This window comes from Phyllobates terribilis, unplaced genomic scaffold, assembly GCF_046119375.1.
Source record: "Phyllobates terribilis strain yellow unplaced genomic scaffold, ASM4611937v1 Scaffold_14__1_contigs__length_39327217, whole genome shotgun sequence".
Taxonomy (NCBI): domain Eukaryota; kingdom Metazoa; phylum Chordata; class Amphibia; order Anura; family Dendrobatidae; genus Phyllobates; species Phyllobates terribilis.
The window spans coordinates 33,348,726-33,369,724 of NW_027362774.1; the positions used below are offsets into that span (position 1 = coordinate 33,348,726).

Sequence of the window (20,999 nt, forward strand, 5' to 3'; positions counted from 1 at the left end):
AATCCTGGTATGTGTGGCCCCCTGATCCCCCCCCAATCCTGGTATGTATAGTACCTCTCACCCCCCAATCCTGGTATGCGTGGCACCCTCATCCCCCAATTCTGGTATGCGTGGCCCCCTCATCCACCAATCCTGGTATGCGTGGCCTCCTCATCCACAAATCCTGGTATGCATGGCCCCCTCATCCCCCAATCCTGGTATGCATGGTACCCCTCATTCCTATCCTGGTATGCTTGGCCCCCTCATCCCCCAATCCTGGTATGCGTGGCCCCCTCATCCCCCCAATCCTGGTATGCGTGGCCCCCTCATCCCCAAATTCTGGTATGTATGGTACCCCTCATCCCCCAATCCTGGTATGCGTGGTCCCCTCACCCCCCAATCCTGGTATGTATGGTACCCCTCACCCCCCAATCCTGGTATGCGTGACCCCCTCAGCCCCCAATCCTGGTATGCATGGCACTCCTCATCCCCCAATCCTGGTATGCATGGCACCACATATTCCTATTCTGGTATACATGGTATCCCATCCATCATCCTGGTATGCATGGTACCCCGCATTCCTATCCAGGTATGTGTGGCCCCCTCATCCCCCCAATCCTGGTATGCGTGGCCCTCTCATCCACCAATCCTGGTATGCGTGGCCCCCTCATCCACCAATCCTGATATGCTTGGCCCCCTCATCCCCCCAATTCTGGTATGCGTGGCCCCCTCATCCCCCAATTCTGGTATGCATGGCCCCCTCATCCACCAATCCTGGTATGCGTGGCCCCCTCATCCACCAATCCTGGTATGTGTGGCCCCCTCATCCACCAATCCTGGCATGCGTGGCCCCCTCATCCACCAATCCTGGTATGCGTGGCCCCCTCATCCACCAATCCTGGTATGCGTGGCCCCCTCACCCCCCCCAATCCTGGTATGCGTGGCCCCCTCATCCCCCGATCCTGGTATGCGTGGTCCCCTCACCCCCCAATCCTGGTATGCGTGGTCCCCTCACCCCCCAATCCTGGTATGCGTGGTCCCCTCACCCCCCAATCCTGGTATGTATGGTACCCCTCACCCCCCAATCCTGGTATGTGTGGCCCCCTCACCCCCCAATCCTGGTATGTGTGGCCCCCTCACCCCCCAATCCTGGTATTTGTGGCCCCCTCACCTCCCAATCCTGGTATGTGTGGCCCCCCTCACCTTCCAATCCTGGTATGTGTGGTACCCCTCATCCCCCAATTCTGGTATGCGTGGCACCCTCATCTACCAATCCTGGTATACGTGGCCTCCTCATCCACCAATCCTGGTATGCATGGCCCCCTCATCCCCCAATCCTGGTATGCATGGTACCCCTCATTCCTATCCTGGTATGCTTGGCCCCCTCATCCCCCAATCCTGGTATGTGTGGCCCCCTCATCCCCCCAATCCTGGTATGCGTGGCCCCCTCATCCCCCAATTCTGGTATGTATGGTACCCCCTCATCCCCCAATCCTGGTATGCGTGGTCCCCTCACCCCCCAATCCTGGTATGTATGGTACCCCTCACCCCCCAATCCTGGTATGCGTGGCCCCCTCAGCCCCCAATCCTGGTATGCATGGCACTCCTCATCCCCCAATCCTGGTATGCATGGCACCACATATTCCTATTCTGGTATACATGGTAACCCATCCATCATCCTGGTATGCATGGTACCCCGCATTCCTATCCTGGTATGTGTGGCCCCCTCATCCCCCCAATCCTGGTATGCGTGGCCCTCTCATACACCAATCCTGGTAGGCGTGGCCCCCTCATCCACCAATCCTGATATGCGTGGCCCCCTCATCCCCCCAATCCTGGTATGCATGGCCCCCTCATCCCCCAATTCTGGTATGCATGGCCCCCTCATCCACCAATCCTGGTATGCGTGGCCCCCTCATCCACCAATCCTTTTATGCGTGGCCCCCTCATCCACCAATCCTGGCATGTGTGGCCCCCTCATCCACCAATCCTGGTATGCGTGGCCCCCTCATCCACCAATCCTGGTATGCGTGGCCCCCTCATCCCCCCCAATCCTGGTATGCGTGGCCCCCTCATCCCCCGATTCTGGTATGCGTGGTTCCCTCACCCCCCAATCCTGGTATGTATGGTACCCCTCACCCCCAATCCTAGTAAGTGTGGTACCCCTCACCCCCCAATCCTGGTATGTGTGGCCCCCTCACCCCCCAATCCTGGTATGTGTGGCCCCCTCACCCCCCAATCCTGGTATGTGTGGCCCCCTCACCCCCCAATTCTGGTATGCGTGGTACCCCTCATCCCCCAATCCTGATATGTATGGCACCCTTCATCCCTTTCACGCTGCACACATTCAGAAAAAAAAACACATACTCACCTTTCTTCCCTGTGCTCCAGCGCTGCGGTGTCCTGTTCTGCCGGAGGCCAGGGGAGGAGTGCGGCACCGGAGTATGCGCGTGCCCATACCGCGCTGTCCAGCGCCATTTTGCTGAAGACACACTGCAAATGTGTCTTCAGTAAAATGGCGCCAGATAGTGCTATGCGAATGCACCGATTCTGACGCCTTCACTCCTGCCCTGGTGTTTGGCGAGAGGCACCGTGGCAACGCTCCTCCCGGTCAGGTAAGTATGGCGCCGGAGATAGCGGTATGCATTCAGTGCCTACACATACTGTGATCTCCAGCGCCATACACTCCTCTTACCTGTAACGGCTCCATGCGTTCTTCTGTCTGGAGCCAGACTGCGTGTCGCGCATGCGCAGTCTATAAAGGCTTCAGACAGAGGGACGCTTGTACGATTATTTTATAGATAACCACGATGTAAGTGTGAACTGAGCCAAGGTCAGAAATGAAGGCTGTCTACACCAGTGTTTCCCACACTCCAGTCCTCACGGCCCCCACATCTCATGTTCTCAGGATTTCCATAGTATTGCAGGGGAGAGAAGTCCTGGCTCCTTGATACTGCCATCACCTGTGCAATACCAGGGAAATCCTGAGAACGTTACTTGTGGGGGCCATGAGGACGGGAGCTTGGGAAACTCTGGTCTAAACATGGCACCATAACCTCAGCTGTGATTAAGGCCAGATTCGGTTCTCGTGGCCTGTTGTGGGGTCTTTCTAGCTGCTGCTTGTGATGACGTCTCATACATGTTGATCCTTTAGGAGAGCTCTGGCATTGAATGGCACCTGTACGGGCGAGCACGGCATTGGCATAGGGAAGCGCACGTTACTTCACGAGGAGATTGGGGACGTTGGAATCCAAGCAATGAAACAAATTAAAGCCGCATTTGATCCAAAAAATCTGATGAACCCAGGAAAAGTGGTTTAAGTGACTGAAAAGAGAATATAATTGGGAAAAGTGACCTCCCCAACCACGAAGAGTCAGAGCCTGGACCTGATGATTGTCACCTTCATTTACTGGGGATTCACAGGGAGGAATGGATGCACTTGTAATCAGAACGCTTTTGCTCCCTTACAATGTCTTCAATATTTGCAGAATTCTTACACATGAATATGTTCAATCAAACGGCTTTTAATATCCGACAGAACGAAATACAGTTTTGCCGTAACCGGCACCGTGGGAACATGTAAATCGCCCTCTTGCCTAACCCTAAATCAACGCGTTAACTCATTTCTCAAGCAACACCAGCGAATCACTGCTGAATCCGAACATCACAGAAGTAGTAAGAAAAGGTCAGGAGCACACGACGCTGCGACCTACAAAGATTCACATAGACGACGCTGCGACCTACAAAGATTCACATACACGACCCCGTAAACTAAGGAGATTCACACACGATGCTGCGATCTACAAAGATTCACACACGATGCTGCGATCTACAAAGATTCACATAGATGATGCTGCGATCTACAAAGATTCACATAGACGACCCCGTAAACGAAGGAGATTCACACACGAGCCTGCGATCTACAAAGATTCACACACGATGCTGCGACCTACAAAGATTCACATAGACGACGCTGCGACCTACAAAGATTCACATAGACGACGCTGCAATCTACAAAGATTCACATAGACGACGCTGCGACCTACAAAGATTCACATAGACGATGCTGCGATCTACAAAGATTCACATAGACGACGCTGCGATCTACAAAGATTCACATACGATGCTGCGACCTACAAAGATTCACATAGACGACGCTGCGATCTACAAAGATTCACATAGACGACGCTGCGATCTACAAAGATTCACATAGACGACGCTGCAATCTACAAAGATTCACATAGACGACGCTGCGATCTGCAAAGATTCACATAGACGACGCTGCGATCTACAAAGATTCACACATGATGCTGCGATCTACAAAGATTCACTCACGATGCTGCGATCTACAGATTCACACACGATGCTGCGATCTACAAAGATTCAAACACACACGACGCCGTAAACTAAGGAGATTCACACACGATGCTGCGATCTACAAAGATTCACATAGACGATGCTGCGATCTACAAAGATTCAGATACACGACGCCGTAAACTAAGGAGATTCACACGCGATGCTGCGATCTACAAAGATTCACATAGACGATGCTGCGATCTACAAAGATTCACATAGACAACGCCGTAAACTAAGGAGATTCACACACGATGCTGCGATCTACAAAGATTCACACACACGATGCTGCGATCTACAAAGATTCACATACACGACGCAGTAAACTAAGGAGATTCACATACACGATGCTGCGATCTACAAAGATTCACATAGACGACACCGTAAACGAAGGAGATTCACACAAGATGCTGCGATCTGCAAAGATTCACACACACGATGCTGTGATCTACAAAGATTCACATACACGACGCCATAAACTAAGGAGATTCACATACACGATGCTGCGATCTACAAAGATTCACATAGACGATGCTGTGATCTACAAAGATTCACATAGACGACACCGTAAACTAAGGAGATTCACACACGATGCTGCTATCTACAAAGATTCACACACACACGATGCCGTAAACTAAGGAGATTCACACACGATGTTGCGATCTACAAAGATTCACATACACAATGTCGTAAACTAAGGAGATTCACACCCGATGCTGCGATCTACAAAGATTCACATACACGATGCCGTAAACTAAGGAGATTCACACATGATGCTGCGATCTACAAAGATTCACATACACGACGCAGTAAACGAAGGAGATTCACACACGATGCTGCGATCTACAAAGATTCACATAGAAGATGCTGCGATCTACAAAGATTCACATACACGACGCCGTAAACTAAGGAGATTCACACACGATGCTGCGATCCACAAAGATTCACATACACGATGCTGCGATCTACAAAGATTCACATACACGACGCCGTAAACTAAGGAGATTCACACACGATGCTGCTATCTACAAAGATTCACACACACGACGCCGTAAACTAAGGAGATTCACACACGATGCTGCGATCTACAAAGATTCACATACACAATGTCGTAAACTAAGGAGATTCACACACGATGCTGCGATCTACAAAGATTCACATACACGATGCCGTAAACTAAGGAGATTCACACATGATGCTGCGATCTACAAAGATTCACATACACGACGCAGTAAACGAAGGAGATTCACACACGATGCTGCGATCTACAAAGATTCACATACACGATGCCGTAAACTAAGGCGATTCACACACGATGCTGCGATCTACAAAGATTCACATACACGATGCTGTAAACTAAGGAGATTCACACACGATGCTGCGATCTACAAAGATTCACATACACGATGCCGTAAACTAAGGCGATTCACACACGATGCTGCGATCTACAAAGATTCACATACACAATGTCGTAAACTAAGGAGATTCACACACGATGCTGCGATCTACAAAGATTCACATACACGATGCCGTAAACTAAGGAGATTCACACATGATGCTGCGATCTACAAAGATTCACATACACGACGCAGTAAACGAAGGAGATTCACACACGATGCTGCGATCTACAAAGATTCACATACACGATGCCGTAAACTAAGGCGATTCACACACGATGCTGCGATCTACAAAGATTCACATACACGATGCCGTAAACTAAGGAGACTCACACACGATGCTGCGATCTACAAAGATTCACATACACGATGCCGTAAACTAATGCGATTCACACACGATGCTGCGATCTACAAAGATTCACATACACGATGCCGTAAACTAAGGAGATTCACACATGATGCTGCGATCTACAAAGATTCACATACACGACGCAGTAAACGAAGGAGATTCACACACGATGCTGCGATCTACAAAGATTCACATAGACGATGCTGCGATCTACAAAGATTCACATACACGACGCCGTAAACTAACGAGATTCACACACGATGCTGCGATCCACAAAGATTCACATACACGATGCTGCGATCTACAAAGATTCACATACACGACGCCGTAAACTAAGGAGATTCACACACGATGCTGCTATCTACAAAGATTCACACACACGACGCCGTAAACTAAGGAGATTCACACACGATGCTGCGATCTACAAAGATTCACATACACAATGTCATAAACTAAGGAGATTCACACACGATGCTGCGATATACAAAGATTCACATACACGATGCCGTAAACTAAGGAGATTCACACATGATGCTGCGATCTACAAAGATTCACATACACGACGCTGTAAACGAAGGAGATTCACACACGATGCTGCGATCTACAAAGATTCACATAGACGATGGTGCGATCTACAAAGATTCACATACACGACGCCGTAAACTAAGGAGATTCACACACGATGCTGCGATCTACAAAGATTCACATACACGATGCTGCGATCTACAAAGATTCACATAGAAGATGCTCCGATCTACAAAGATTCACATTCACGATGCCGTAAACTAAGGAGATTCACATACACGACGCCATAAACTAAGGTGATTCACATACATGACGCCGTAAACTAAGGAGATTCACTCATGATGGTGTGATCTACAAAGATTCACATACATGACGCCGTAAACTAAGGAGATTCACTCATGATGGTGTGATCTACAAAGATTAACATACACGACGCCGTAAACTAAGGAGATTCACTCATGATGGTGTGATCTACAAAGATTCACATACACGACGCCGTGAACTAAGGAGATTCACACACGATGCTGCGATCTACAAAGATTCACATAGACGATGCTGCGATCTACAAAGATTCACATACACAATGCCGTAAACTAAGGAGATTCACACACGATGCTGTGATCTACAAAGATTCACATAGACGATGCTGCGATCTACAAAGATTCACATACACAATGCCGTAAACTAAGGAGATTCACATACACGACGCCGTAAACTAAGGAGATTCACTCATGATGGTGTGATCTACAAAGATTCACATACAGGACGCCGTAAACTAAGGAGATTCAATCATGATGGTGTGATCTACAAAGATTCCCATACACGACGCAGTAAACTAAGGAGATTTACACACGATGCTGCGATCTACAAAGATTCACATAGACGATGCTGCGATCTACAAAGATTCACATAGACGATGCTGCGATCTACAAAGATTCACATACACGACGCCGTAAACTAAGGAGATTCACACATGATGCTGCGATCTACAAGATTCACATACACGGTGCCGTAAACTAAGGAGATTCACATACACGACGCCATAAACTAAGGAGGTTCACATACACGACGCCGTAAACTAAGAAGATTCACTCATGATGGTGTGATCTGCAAAGATTCACATACACGACGCCGTAAACTATGGAGATTCACTCATGATGGTGTGATCTACAAAGATTCACATACACGACGCCGTAAACTAAGGAGATTCACTCATGTTGGTGTGATCTACAAAGATTCACATACATGACGCCGTAAACTAAGATTCACTCATGATGGTGTGATCTACAAAGATTCACATACACGACGCCGTAAACTAAGGAGATTCACTCATGATGGTGTGATCTACAAAGATTCACATACAAGACGCTGTAAACTAAGGAGATTCACACACGATGCTGCGATCTACAAAGATTCACATAGACGATGCTGCGATCTACAAAGATTCACATAGACGATGCTGCGATCTACAAAGATTCACATACACGACGCCGTAACCTAAGGAGATTCACTCATGATGGTGTGATCTACAAAGATTCACATACACGACTCCGTAAACTAAGGAAATTCACTCATGATGGTGTGATCTACAAAGATTCACATACAAGACGCTGTAAACTAAGGAGATTCACACACGATGCTGCGATCTACAAAGATTCACATAGACGATGCTGCGATCTACAAAGATTCACATAGACGATGCTGCGATCTACAAAGATTCACATACACGACGCCGTAACCTAAGGAGATTCACTCATGATGGTGTGATCTACAAAGATTCACATACACGACGCCGTACACTAAGGAGATTCACACACGATGCTGCGATCTACAAAGATTCACATACACGACGCCGTAAAGTAAGGAGATTCACACATGATGCTTTGATCGACAAAGATTCACATACATGATGCCGTAAACTAAGGAGATTCATATACACAACGCCGTAAACTAAGAAGATTCACTTATGATGGTGTGATCTGCAAAGATTCACATACATGACGCCGTAAACTAAGGAGATTCACTCATGATGGTGTGATCTACAAAGATTCACACACACGACACCGTAAACTAAGGAGATTCACTCATGATGGTGTGATCTACAAAGATTCACATACACGACGCCATAAACTAAGGAGATTCACTCATGCTGGTGTGATCTACAAAGATTCACATACACGACGCCGTAAGCTAAGGAGATTCACTCATGATGGTGTGATCTACAAAGATTCACATACACGACGCCGTAAACTAAGGAGATTCACACACGATGCTGCGATCTACAAAGATTCACATACACGACGCCGTAAACTAAGGAGATTCACACATAATGCTGTGATCTACAAAGATTCACATATACGATGCCGTAAACTAAGGAGATTCACATACACGACGCCATAAACTAAGGAGATTCACATACACGACGCCGTAAACTAAGAAGATTCTCTCATGATGGTGTGATCTGCAAAGATTCACATACACATCGCCGTAAACTAAGGAGATTCACTCATGATGGTGTGATCTACAAAGATAAACATACACGGCACCATAAACTAAGGAGATTCACTCATGATGGTGTGATCTACAAAGATTCACATACACTACGCTGCGATCTACAAAGATTCACATACACGATGCCGTCAACTAAGGAGATTCACATACACGATGCCGTAATCTAAGGAGATTCACTCATGATGGTGTGATCTACAAAGATTCACATACACGACACCGTAAACTAAGGAGATTCACTCATGATGGTGTGATCTACAAAGATTCACATACACGACGCCGTAAACTAAGAAGATTAACTCATGATGGTGTGATCTGCAAAGATTCACATACACGATGCCGTAAACTAAGGAGATTCTCTCATGATGGTGTGATCTACAAAGATTCACATGCACGACGCCTTAAACTAAGGAGGTTCACTCATGATGGTGTGATCTACAAAGATTCACATACACGACGCCGTAAACTAAGGAGATTCACTCATGATGGTGTGATCTACAAAGATTCACATACACGACGCCGTAAACTAAGGAGATTCACTCATGATTGTGTGATCTACAAAGATTCACATACACGACGCTGTAAACTAAGGAGATTCACACACGATGCTGCGATCTACAAAGATTCACATAGACGATGCGCCATCTACAAAGATTCACATACACGATGCCATAAACTAAGGAGATTCACATACACGACTCCGTAATCTAAGGAGATTCACTCATGATGGTGTGATCTACAAAGATTCACATACACGACGCCGTAAACTAAGGAGATTCACTGATGATGGTGTGATCTACAAAGATTCACATACACGACGATGTAAACTAAGGAGATTCACACACGATGCTGCGATCTACAAAGATTCACATGCACGACGCCGTAAAGTAAGGAGATTCACACATTATGCTTTGATCTACAAAGATTCACATACATGATGCCGAAAACTAAGGAGATTCACATACACGACGCCATAAACTAAGGAGATTCATATACACAACGCTGTAAACTAAGAAGATTCACTCATGATGGTGGGATCTGCAAAGATTCACATACACGACGCCGTAAACTAAGGAGATTCACTCATGATGGTGTGATCTACAAAGATTCACATACACGACGCCGTAAAGTAAGGAGATTCATATACACAACGCCGTAAACTAAGAAGATTCACTCATGATGGTGTGATCTGCAAAGATTCACATACACGACGCCGTAAAGTAAGGAGATTCACACATGATGCTTTGATCTACAAAGATTCACATACATGATGCCGTAAACTAAGGAGATTCACATACACGACGCCATAAACTAAGGAGATTCATATACACAACGCCGTAAACTAAGAAGATTCACTCATGATGGTGTGATCTGCAAAGATTCACATACACGACGCCGTAAACTAAGGAGATTCACTCATGATGGTGTGATCTACAAAGATTCACATACATGACGCCGTAAACTAAGGAGATTCACTCATGATGGTGTGATCTACAAAGATTCACATACACGACGCCGTAAACTAAGGAGATTCTCTCATGATGGTGTGATCTACAAAGATTCACATACACGACGCCGTAAACTAAGGAGATTCACTCATGATGGTGTGATCTACAAAGATTCACATACACGACGCCATAAACTAAGGAGATTCAATCATGATGGTGTGATCTACAAAGATTCACATACACGACGCCGAAAACTAAGGAGATTCATATACACAACGCCGTAAACTAAGAAGATTCACTCATGATGGTGTGATCTGCAAAGATTCACATACACGACGCCGTAAACTAAGGAGATTCACTCATGATGGTGTGATCTACAAAGATTCACATACACGACGCCGTAAACTAAGGAGATTCACTCATGATGGTGTGATCTACAAAGATTCACATACACAACGCCGTAAACTAAGGAGATTCACTCACGATGCTGCGATCTACAAAGATTCACATGCACGATGCCGTAAACTAAGAGATTCACACATGATGCTGTGATCTACAAAGATTCACATACACGATGCCATAAACTAAGGAGATTCACATACAAGACGCCACAAACTAAGGAGATTCACACACGATGCTGCGATCTACAAAGATTCACATAGACGATGCTGCGATCTACAAACATTCACATACACGATGCCGTAAACTAAGGAGATTCACATATACGACACCGTAAACTAAGGAGATTCACTCATGATGGTGTGATCTACAAAGATTCACATACACGACGCCTTAAACTAAGGAGGTTCACTCATGATGGTGTGATCTACAAAGATTCACATACACGACGCGGTAAACTAAGGAGATTCACTCATGATGGTGTGATCTACAAAGATTCACAAACACGACGCCGTAAACTAAGGAGATTCACTCATGATGGTGTGATCTACAAAGATTCACATACACGACGCTGTAAAATAAGGAGATTCACACACGATGCTGCGATCTACAAAGATTCACATAGACGATGCTGCGATCTACAAAGATTCACATACACGATGCCGTAAACTAAGGAGATTCACATACACGACGCCGTAATCTAAGGAGATTCACTCATGATGGTGTGATCTACAAAGATTCACATACACGACGCCGTAAACTAAGGAGATTCACTCATGATGGTGTGATCTACAAAGATTCACATACACGACGCCGTAAACTAAGGAGATTCACTTATGATGCTGCGATCTACAAAGATTCACATACACGACGCCGTAAAGTAAGGAGATTCATATACACAACGCCGTAAGCTAAGAAGATTCACTCATGATGGTGTGATCTGCAAAGATTCACATACACGACGCCGTAAAGTAAGGAGATTCACACATGATGCTTTGATCTACAAAGATTCACATACATGATGCCGTAAACTAAGGAGATTCACATACACGACGCCATAAACTAAGGAGATTCATATACACAATGCCGTAAACTAAGAAGATTCACTCATGATGGTGTGATCTGCAAAGATTCACATACACGACGCCGTAAACTAAGGAGATTCACTCATGATGGTGTGATCTACAAAGATTCACATACATGACGCCGTAAACTAAGGAGATTCACTCATGATGGTGTGATCTACAAAGATTCACATACACGACGCCGTAAACTAAGGAGATTCACTCATGATGGTGTGATCTACAAAGATTCACATACACGACGCCGTAAACTAAGGAGATTCACTCATGATGGTGTGATCTACAAAGATTCACATACACGACGCCATAAACTAAGGAGATTCAATCATGATGGTGTGATCTACAAAGATTCACATACACGACGCCGAAAACTAAGGAGATTCACATACACGACGCCAGAAACTAAGGAGATTCATATACACAACGCCGTAAACTAAGAAGATTCACTCATGATGGTGTGATCTGCAAAGATTCACATACACGACGCCGTAAACTAAGGAGATTCACTCATGATGGTGTGATCTACAAAGATTCACATACACGACGCCGTAAACTAAGGAGATTCACTCATGATGGTGTGATCTACAAAGATTCACATACACAACGCCGTAAACTAAGGAGATTCACTCACGATGCTGCGATCTACAAAGATTCATATGCACGATGCCGTAAACTAAGAGATTCACACATGATGCTGTGATCTACAAAGATTCACATACACGATGCCATAAACTAAGGAGATTCACATACAAGACGCCACAAACTAAGGAGATTCACACACGATGCTGCGATCTACAAAGATTCACATAGACGATGCTGCGATCTACAAACATTCACATACACGATGCCGTAAACTAAGGAGATTCACATATACGACACCGTAAACTAAGGAGATTCACTCACGATGGTGTGATCTACAAAGATTCACATACACGACGCCTTAAACTAAGGAGGTTCACTCATGATGGTGTGATCTACAAAGATTCACATACACGACGCGGTAAACTAAGGAGATTCACTCATGATGGTGTGATCTACAAAGATTCACATACACGACGCCGTAAACTAAGGAGATTCACTCATGATGGTGTGATCTACAAAGATTCACATACACGACGCTGTAAAATAAGGAGATTCACACACGATGCTGCGATCTACAAAGATTCACATAGACGATGCTGCGATCTACAAAGATTCACATACACGATGCCGTAAACTAAGGAGATTCACATACACGACGCCGTAATCTAAGGAGATTCACTCATGATGGTGTGATCTGCAAAGATTCACATACACGACGCCGTAAACTAAGGAGATTCACTTATGATGCTGCGATCTACAAAGATTCACATACACGACGACGTAAAGTAAGGAGATTCATATACACAACGCCGTAAACTAAGAAGATTCACTCATGATGGTGTGATCTGCAAAGATTCACATACACGAAGCCGTAAAGTAAGGAGATTCACACATGATGCTTTGATCTACAAAGATTCACATACATGATGCCGTAAACTAAGGAGATTCACATACACGACGCCATAAACTAAGGAGATTCATATACACAACGCCGTAAACTAAGAAGATTCACTCATGATGGTGTGATCTGCAAAGATTCACATACACGACGCCGTAAACTAAGGAGATTCACTCATGATGGTGTGATCTACAAAGATTCACATACATGACGCCGTAAACTAAGGAGATTCACTCATGATGGTGTGATCTACAAAGATTCACATACACGACGCCGTAAACTAAGGAGATTCACTCATGATGGTGTGATCTACAAAGATTCACATACACGACGCCGTAAACTAAGGAGATTCACTCATGATGGTGTGATCTACAAAGATTCACATACACGACGCAGTAAACTAAGGAGATTCACTCATGATGGTGTGATCTACAAAGATTCACATACACGACGCCGTAAACTAAGAAGATTCACACACGATGCTGCGATCTACAAAGATTCACATACACGACGCCGTAAACTAAGGAGATTTACATATGATGCTGTGATCTACAAAGATTCACATACACGATGCCGTAAATTAAGGAGATTCACATACACGACGCCGTAAACTAAGGAGATTCACTCATGATGGTGTGATCTACAAAGATTCACATACACGACGCCGTAAACTAAGGAGATTCAATCATGATGGTGTGATCTACAAAGATTCCCATACACGACGCCGTAAACTAAGGAGATTCACACACGATGCTGCGATCTACAAAGATTCACATAGACGATGCTGCGATCTACAAAGATTCACATACACGATGCCGTAAACTAAAGAGATTCACATACACGACGCCGTAAACTAAGGAGATTCACTCATGATGGTGTGATCTACAAAGATTCACATACAGGACGCCGTAAACTAAGGAGATTCACTCATGATGGTATGATCTACAAAGATTCACATACACGACGCCGTAAACTAAGGAGATTCACTCATGATGGTGTGATCTACAAAGATTCACATACACGACGCTGTAAACTAAGGAGATTCACTCATGATGATGTGATCTACAAAGATTCACATACACGACGTCGTAAACTAAGGAGATTCACTCATGATTGTGTGATCTACAAAGATTCACATACACGACGCCGTAAACTTAGGAGATTCACATACGAAGCTGCGATCTACAAAGATTCACATATACGATGCTGCGATCTACTAAGATTCACATACACGATGCCGTAAATTAAGGAGATTCACATACACGACGCCGTAAACTAATGAGATTCACTCATGATGGTGTGATCTACAAAGATTCACATACATGACACCGTAAACTAAGGAGATTCACTCATGATGGTGTGATCTACACAGATTCACATACACGGCGCCGGAAACTAAGGAGATTCACACACGATGCTGCGATCTACAAAGATTCACATACACGACGCCGTAAACTAAGGAGATTCACACATGATGCTGTGATCTACAAGATTCACATACACGATGCCGTAAACTTAGGAGATTCACATACACGACGCCATAAACTAAGGAGGTTCACATACACCACGCCGTAAACTAAGAAGATTCACTCATGATGGTGTGATCTGCAAAGATTCACATACACGACGCCGTAAACTAAGGAGATTCACTCATGATGGTGTGATCTACAAAGATTCACATACACGACGCCGTAAACTAAGGAGATTCACTCATGATGGTGTGATCTACAAAGATTCACATACACGACGCCATAAACTAAGGAGATTCACTCATGATGGTGTGATCTACAAAGATTCACATACATGACACCGTAAACGAAGGAGATTCACTCATGATGGTGTGATCTACAAAGATTCACATGCACGACGCCATAAACTAAGGAGATTCACTCATGATGGTGTGATCTACAAAAATTCACATACGCGACGCCGTAAACTAAGAAGATACACACACGATGCTGCGATCTACAAAGATTCACATAGACGATGCTGCGATCTACAAAGATTCACATACACGATGCCGTAAACTAAAGAGATTCACATACACGACGCGGTAAACTAAGGAGATTCACTCATGATGGTGTGATCTACAAAGATTCACATATAGGACGCCGTAAACTAAGGAGATTCACTCATGATTGTGTGATCTACAAAGATTCACATACACGATGCCGTAAACTAAGGAGATTCACACACGAAGCTGCGATCTACAAAGATTCACATAGACGATGCTGCGATCTACTAAGATTCACATACACGATGCCGTAAATTAAGGAGATTCGCATACACGACGCCGTAAACTAAGGAGATTCACTCATGATGGTGTGATCTACAAAGATTCACATACACGACGCCGTAAACTAAGGAGATTCACTCATGATGGTGTGATCTACACAGATTCACATACACGGCGCCGTAAACTAAGGAGATTCACACACGATGCTGCGATCTACAAAGATTCACATAGACGATGCTGCGATCTACAAAGATTCACATAGACGATGCTGCGATCTACAAAGATTCACATACACTACGCCGTAACCTAAGGAGATTCACTCATGATGGTGTGATCTACAAAGATTCACATACAGGACGCCGTAAACTAAGGAGATTCACTCATGATGGTGTGATCTACAAAGATTCACATACACGACGCCGTAAACTAAGGAGATTCACTCATGATGGTGTGATCTACAAAGATTCACATACACGACGCTGTAAACTAAGGAGATTCACTCATGATGATGTGATCTACAAAGATTCACATACACGACGCCGTAAACTAAGGAGATTCACTCATGATTGTGTGATCTACAAAGATTCACATACACGACGCCGTAAACTAAGGAGATTCACACACGAAGCTGCGATCTACAAAGATTCACATAGACGATGCTGCGATCTACTAAGATTCACATACACGATGCCGTAAATTAAGGAGATTCACATACACGACGCCGTAAACTAAGGAGATTCACTCATGATGGTGTGGTCTACAAAGATTCACATACAGGACGCCGTAAACTAAGGAGATTCACTCATGATGGTGTGATCTACAAAGATTCACATATACGACGCCGTAAACTAAGGAGATTCACTCATGATGGTGTGATCTACAAAGATTCACATACACGACGCCGTAAACTAAGGAGATTCACTCATGATGGTGTGATCTACAAAGATTCACATACACGACGCTGTAAACTAAGGAGATTCACTCATGATGATGTGATCTACAAAGATTCACATACACGACGCCATAAACTAAGGAGATTCACACACGAAGCTGCGATCTACAAAGATTCACATAGACGATGCTGCGATCTACTATGATTCACATACACGATGCCGTAAATTAAGGAGATTCACATACACGACGCCGTAAACTAAGGACATTCACTCATGATGGTGTGGTCTACAAAGATTCACATACACGACGCCGTAAACTAAGGAGATTCACTCATGATGGTGTGATCTACACAGATTCACATACACGGCGCCGTAAACTAAGGAGATTCACACACGATGCTGTGATCTACAAGATTCACATACACGATGCCGTAAACTAAGGAGATTCACATACACGACGCCATAAACTAAGGAGGTGCACATACACGACGCCGTAAACTAAGAAGATTCACTCATGATGGTGTGATCTGCAAAGATTCACATATACGATGCCGTAAACTAAGGAGATTCACTCATGATGGTGTGATCTACAAAGATTCACATACACGACGCCGTAAACTAAGGAGATTCACTCATGATGGTGTGATCTACAAAGATTCACATACATGACGCCATAAACTAAGGAGATTCACTCATGATGGTGTGATCTACAAAGATTCACATACACGACGCCGTAAACTAAGGAGATTCACTCATGATGGTGTGATCTAGAAAGATTCACATACACGACGCTGTAAACTAAGGAGATTCACACACGATGCTGCGATCTACAAAGATTCACATAGACGATGCTGCGATCTACAAAGATTCACATAGACGATGCTGCGATCTACAAAGATTCACATACACTACGTCGTAACCTAAGGAGATTCACTCATGATGGTGTGATCTACAAAGATTCACATACACGACGCCGTAAACTAAGGAGATTCACTCATGATGGTGTGATCTACAAAGATTCACATACACAACGCCGTAAACTAAGGAGATTCACACACGATGCTGCGATCTACAAAGATTCACATACACGACGCCGTAAAGTAAGGAGATTCACACATCATGCTTTGATCGACAAAGATTCACATACATGATGCCGTAAACTAAGAAGATTCACATACACGACGCCATAAACTAAGGAGATTCATATACACAACGCCGTAAACTAAGGAGATTCACTCATGATGGTGTGATCTGCAAAGATTCGCACACACGACGCCGTAAACTAAGGAGATTCACTCATGATGGTGAGATCTACAAAGATTCACACACACGACACCGTAAACTAAGGAGATTCACTCATGATGGTGTGATCTACAAAGATTCACATACACGACGCCGTAAACTAAGGAGATTCACTCATGATGGTGTGATCTACAAAGATTCACATACACGACGCCGTAAACTAAGGAGATTCACTCATGATGGTGTGATCTACAAAGATTCACATACACGACGCCGTAAACTAACGAGATTCACACATGATGCTGCGATCTACAAAGATTCACATACACGATGCCGTAAACTAAGGAGATTCACACATAATGCTGTGATCTACAAAGATTCACAAATACGATGCCGTAAACTAAGGAGATTCACATTCACGACGCCATAAACTAAGGAGATTCACATACACGACGCCGTAAACTAAGGAGATTCACTCATGATGGTGTGATCTGCAAAGATTCACATACACAACGCCGTAAACTAAGGAGATTCACTCATGATGGTGTGATCTACAAAGATAAACATACATGACGCCATAAACTAAGGAGATTCACTCATGATGGTGTGATCTACAAAGATTCACATACACTACGCTGCGATCTACAAAGATTCACATACACGATGCTGTAAACTAAGGAGATTCACATACACGACGCCGTAATCTAAGGAGATTCACTCATGATGGTGTGATCTACAAAGATTCACATACACGACGCCGTAAACTAAGGAGATTCACTCATGATGGTGTGATCTACAAAGATTCACATACACGACGCCGTAAACTAAGAAGACTCACTCATGATGGTGTGATCTGCAAAGATTCACATACACGACGCCGTAAACTAAGGAGATTCACTCATGATGGTGTGATCTACAAAGATTCACATACACGACGCCTTAAACTAAGGAGGTTCACTCCTGATGGTATGATCTACAAAGATTCACATACACGACGCCGTAAACTAAGGAGATTCACTCATGATGGTGTGATCTACAAAGATTCACATACACGACGCCATAAACTAAGGAGATTCACTCATGATGGTGTGATCTACAAAGATTCACATACATGACACCGTAAACGAAGGAGATTCACTCATGATGGTGTGATCTACAAAGATTCACATGCACGACGCCATAAACTAAGGAGATTCACTCATGATGGTGTGATCTACAAAAATTCACATACGCAACGCCGTAAACTAAGGAGATTCACACACGATGCTGCGATCTACAAAGATTCAGATAGACGATGCTGCGATCTACAAAGATTCACATACACGATGCCGTAAACTAAAGAGATTCACATACACGACGCAGTAAACTAAGGAGATTCACTCATGATGGTGTGATCTACAAAGATTCACATATAGGACGCCGTAAACTAAGGAGATTCACTCATGATTGTGTGATCTACAAAGATTCACATACACGATGCCGTAAACTAAGGAGATTCACACACGAAGCTGCGATCTACAAAGATTCACATAGACGATGCTGCGATCTACTAAGATTCACATACACGATGCCGTAAATTAAGGAGATTCGCATACACGACGCCGTAAACTAAGGAGATTCACTCATGATGGTGTGATCTACAAAGGTTCACATACACGACGCCGTAAACTAAGGAGATTCACTCATGATGGTGTGATCTACACAGATTCACATACACGGCGCCGTAAACTAAGGAGATTCACACACGATGCTGCGATCTACAAAGATTCACATAGACGATGCTGCGATCTACAAAGATTCACATAGACGATGCTGCGATCTACAAAGATTCACATACACTACGCCGTAACCTAAGGAGATTCACTCATGATGGTGTGATCTACAAAGATTCACATACAGGACGCCGTAAACTAAGGAGATTCACTCATGATGGTGTGATCTACAAAGATTCACATACACGACGCCGTAAACTAAGGAGATTCACTCATGATGGTGTGATCTACAAAGATTCACATACACGACACTGTAAACTAAGGAGATTCACTCATGATGATGTGATCTACAAAGATTCAAATACACGACGCCGTAAACTAAGGAGATTCACTCATGATTGTGTGATCTACAAAGATTCACATACACGACGCCGTAAACTAAGGAGATTCACACACGAAGCTGCGATCTACAAAGATTCACATAGACGATGCTCCGATCTACTAAGATTCACATACACGATGCCGTAAATTAAGGAGATTCACATACACGACGCCGTAAACTAAGGAGATTCACTCATGATGGTGTGATCTACAAAGATTCACATATACGACGCCGTAAACTAAGGAGATTCACTCATGATGGTGTGATCTACAAAGATTCACATACACGATGCCGTAAACTAAGGAGATTCACTCATGATGGTGTGATCTACAAAGATTCACATACACGACGCTGTAAACTAAGGAGATTCACTCATGATGATGTGATCTACAAAGATTCACATACACGACGCCGTAAACTAAGGAGATTCACACACGAAGCTGCGATCTACAAAGATTCACATAGACGATGCTGCGATCTACTATGATTCACATACACGATGCCGTAAATTAAGGAGATTCACATACACGACGCCGTAAACTAAGGATATTCACTCATGATGGTGTGGTCTACAAAGATTCACATACACGACGCCGTAAACTAAGGAGATTCACTCATGATGGTGTGATCTACACAGATTCACATACACGGCGCCGTAAACTAAGGAGATTCACACACGATGCGGCGATCTACAAAGATTCACATACACGACGCCGTAAACTAAGGAGATTCACACATGATGCTGTGATCTACAAGATTCACATACACGATGCCGTAAACTAAGGAGATTCACATACACGACGCCATAAACTAAGGAGGTGCACATACACGACGCCGTAAACTAAGAAGATTCACTCATGATGGTGTGATCTGCAAAGATTCACATACACGATGCCGTAAACTAAGGAGATTCACTCATGATGGTGTGATCTACAAAGATTCACATACACGACGCCGTAAACTAAGGAGATTCACTCATGATGGTGTGATCTACAAAGATTCACATACATGACG

The 20,999-nt window shown here is 44.2% G+C and overlaps 1 protein-coding gene across 2 annotated transcripts in view; it reads left to right on the forward strand.

Moving 5' to 3' along the window:
• Nucleotides 1–3,563, forward strand: part of LDHD (lactate dehydrogenase D) — a 179,521-nt gene extending 175,958 nt beyond the window's left edge. For both annotated transcript variants that reach the window (XM_073659890.1, XM_073659891.1), the window contains exon 11: nucleotides 3,134–3,563. In XM_073659890.1, coding sequence (XP_073515991.1) covers nucleotides 3,134–3,299 — 166 coding nt within the window. In that variant the 3' untranslated portion in view covers nucleotides 3,300–3,563. The remainder of the gene's footprint in view (nucleotides 1–3,133) is intronic.
• Nucleotides 3,564–20,999: the final 17,436 nt, after the last annotated feature.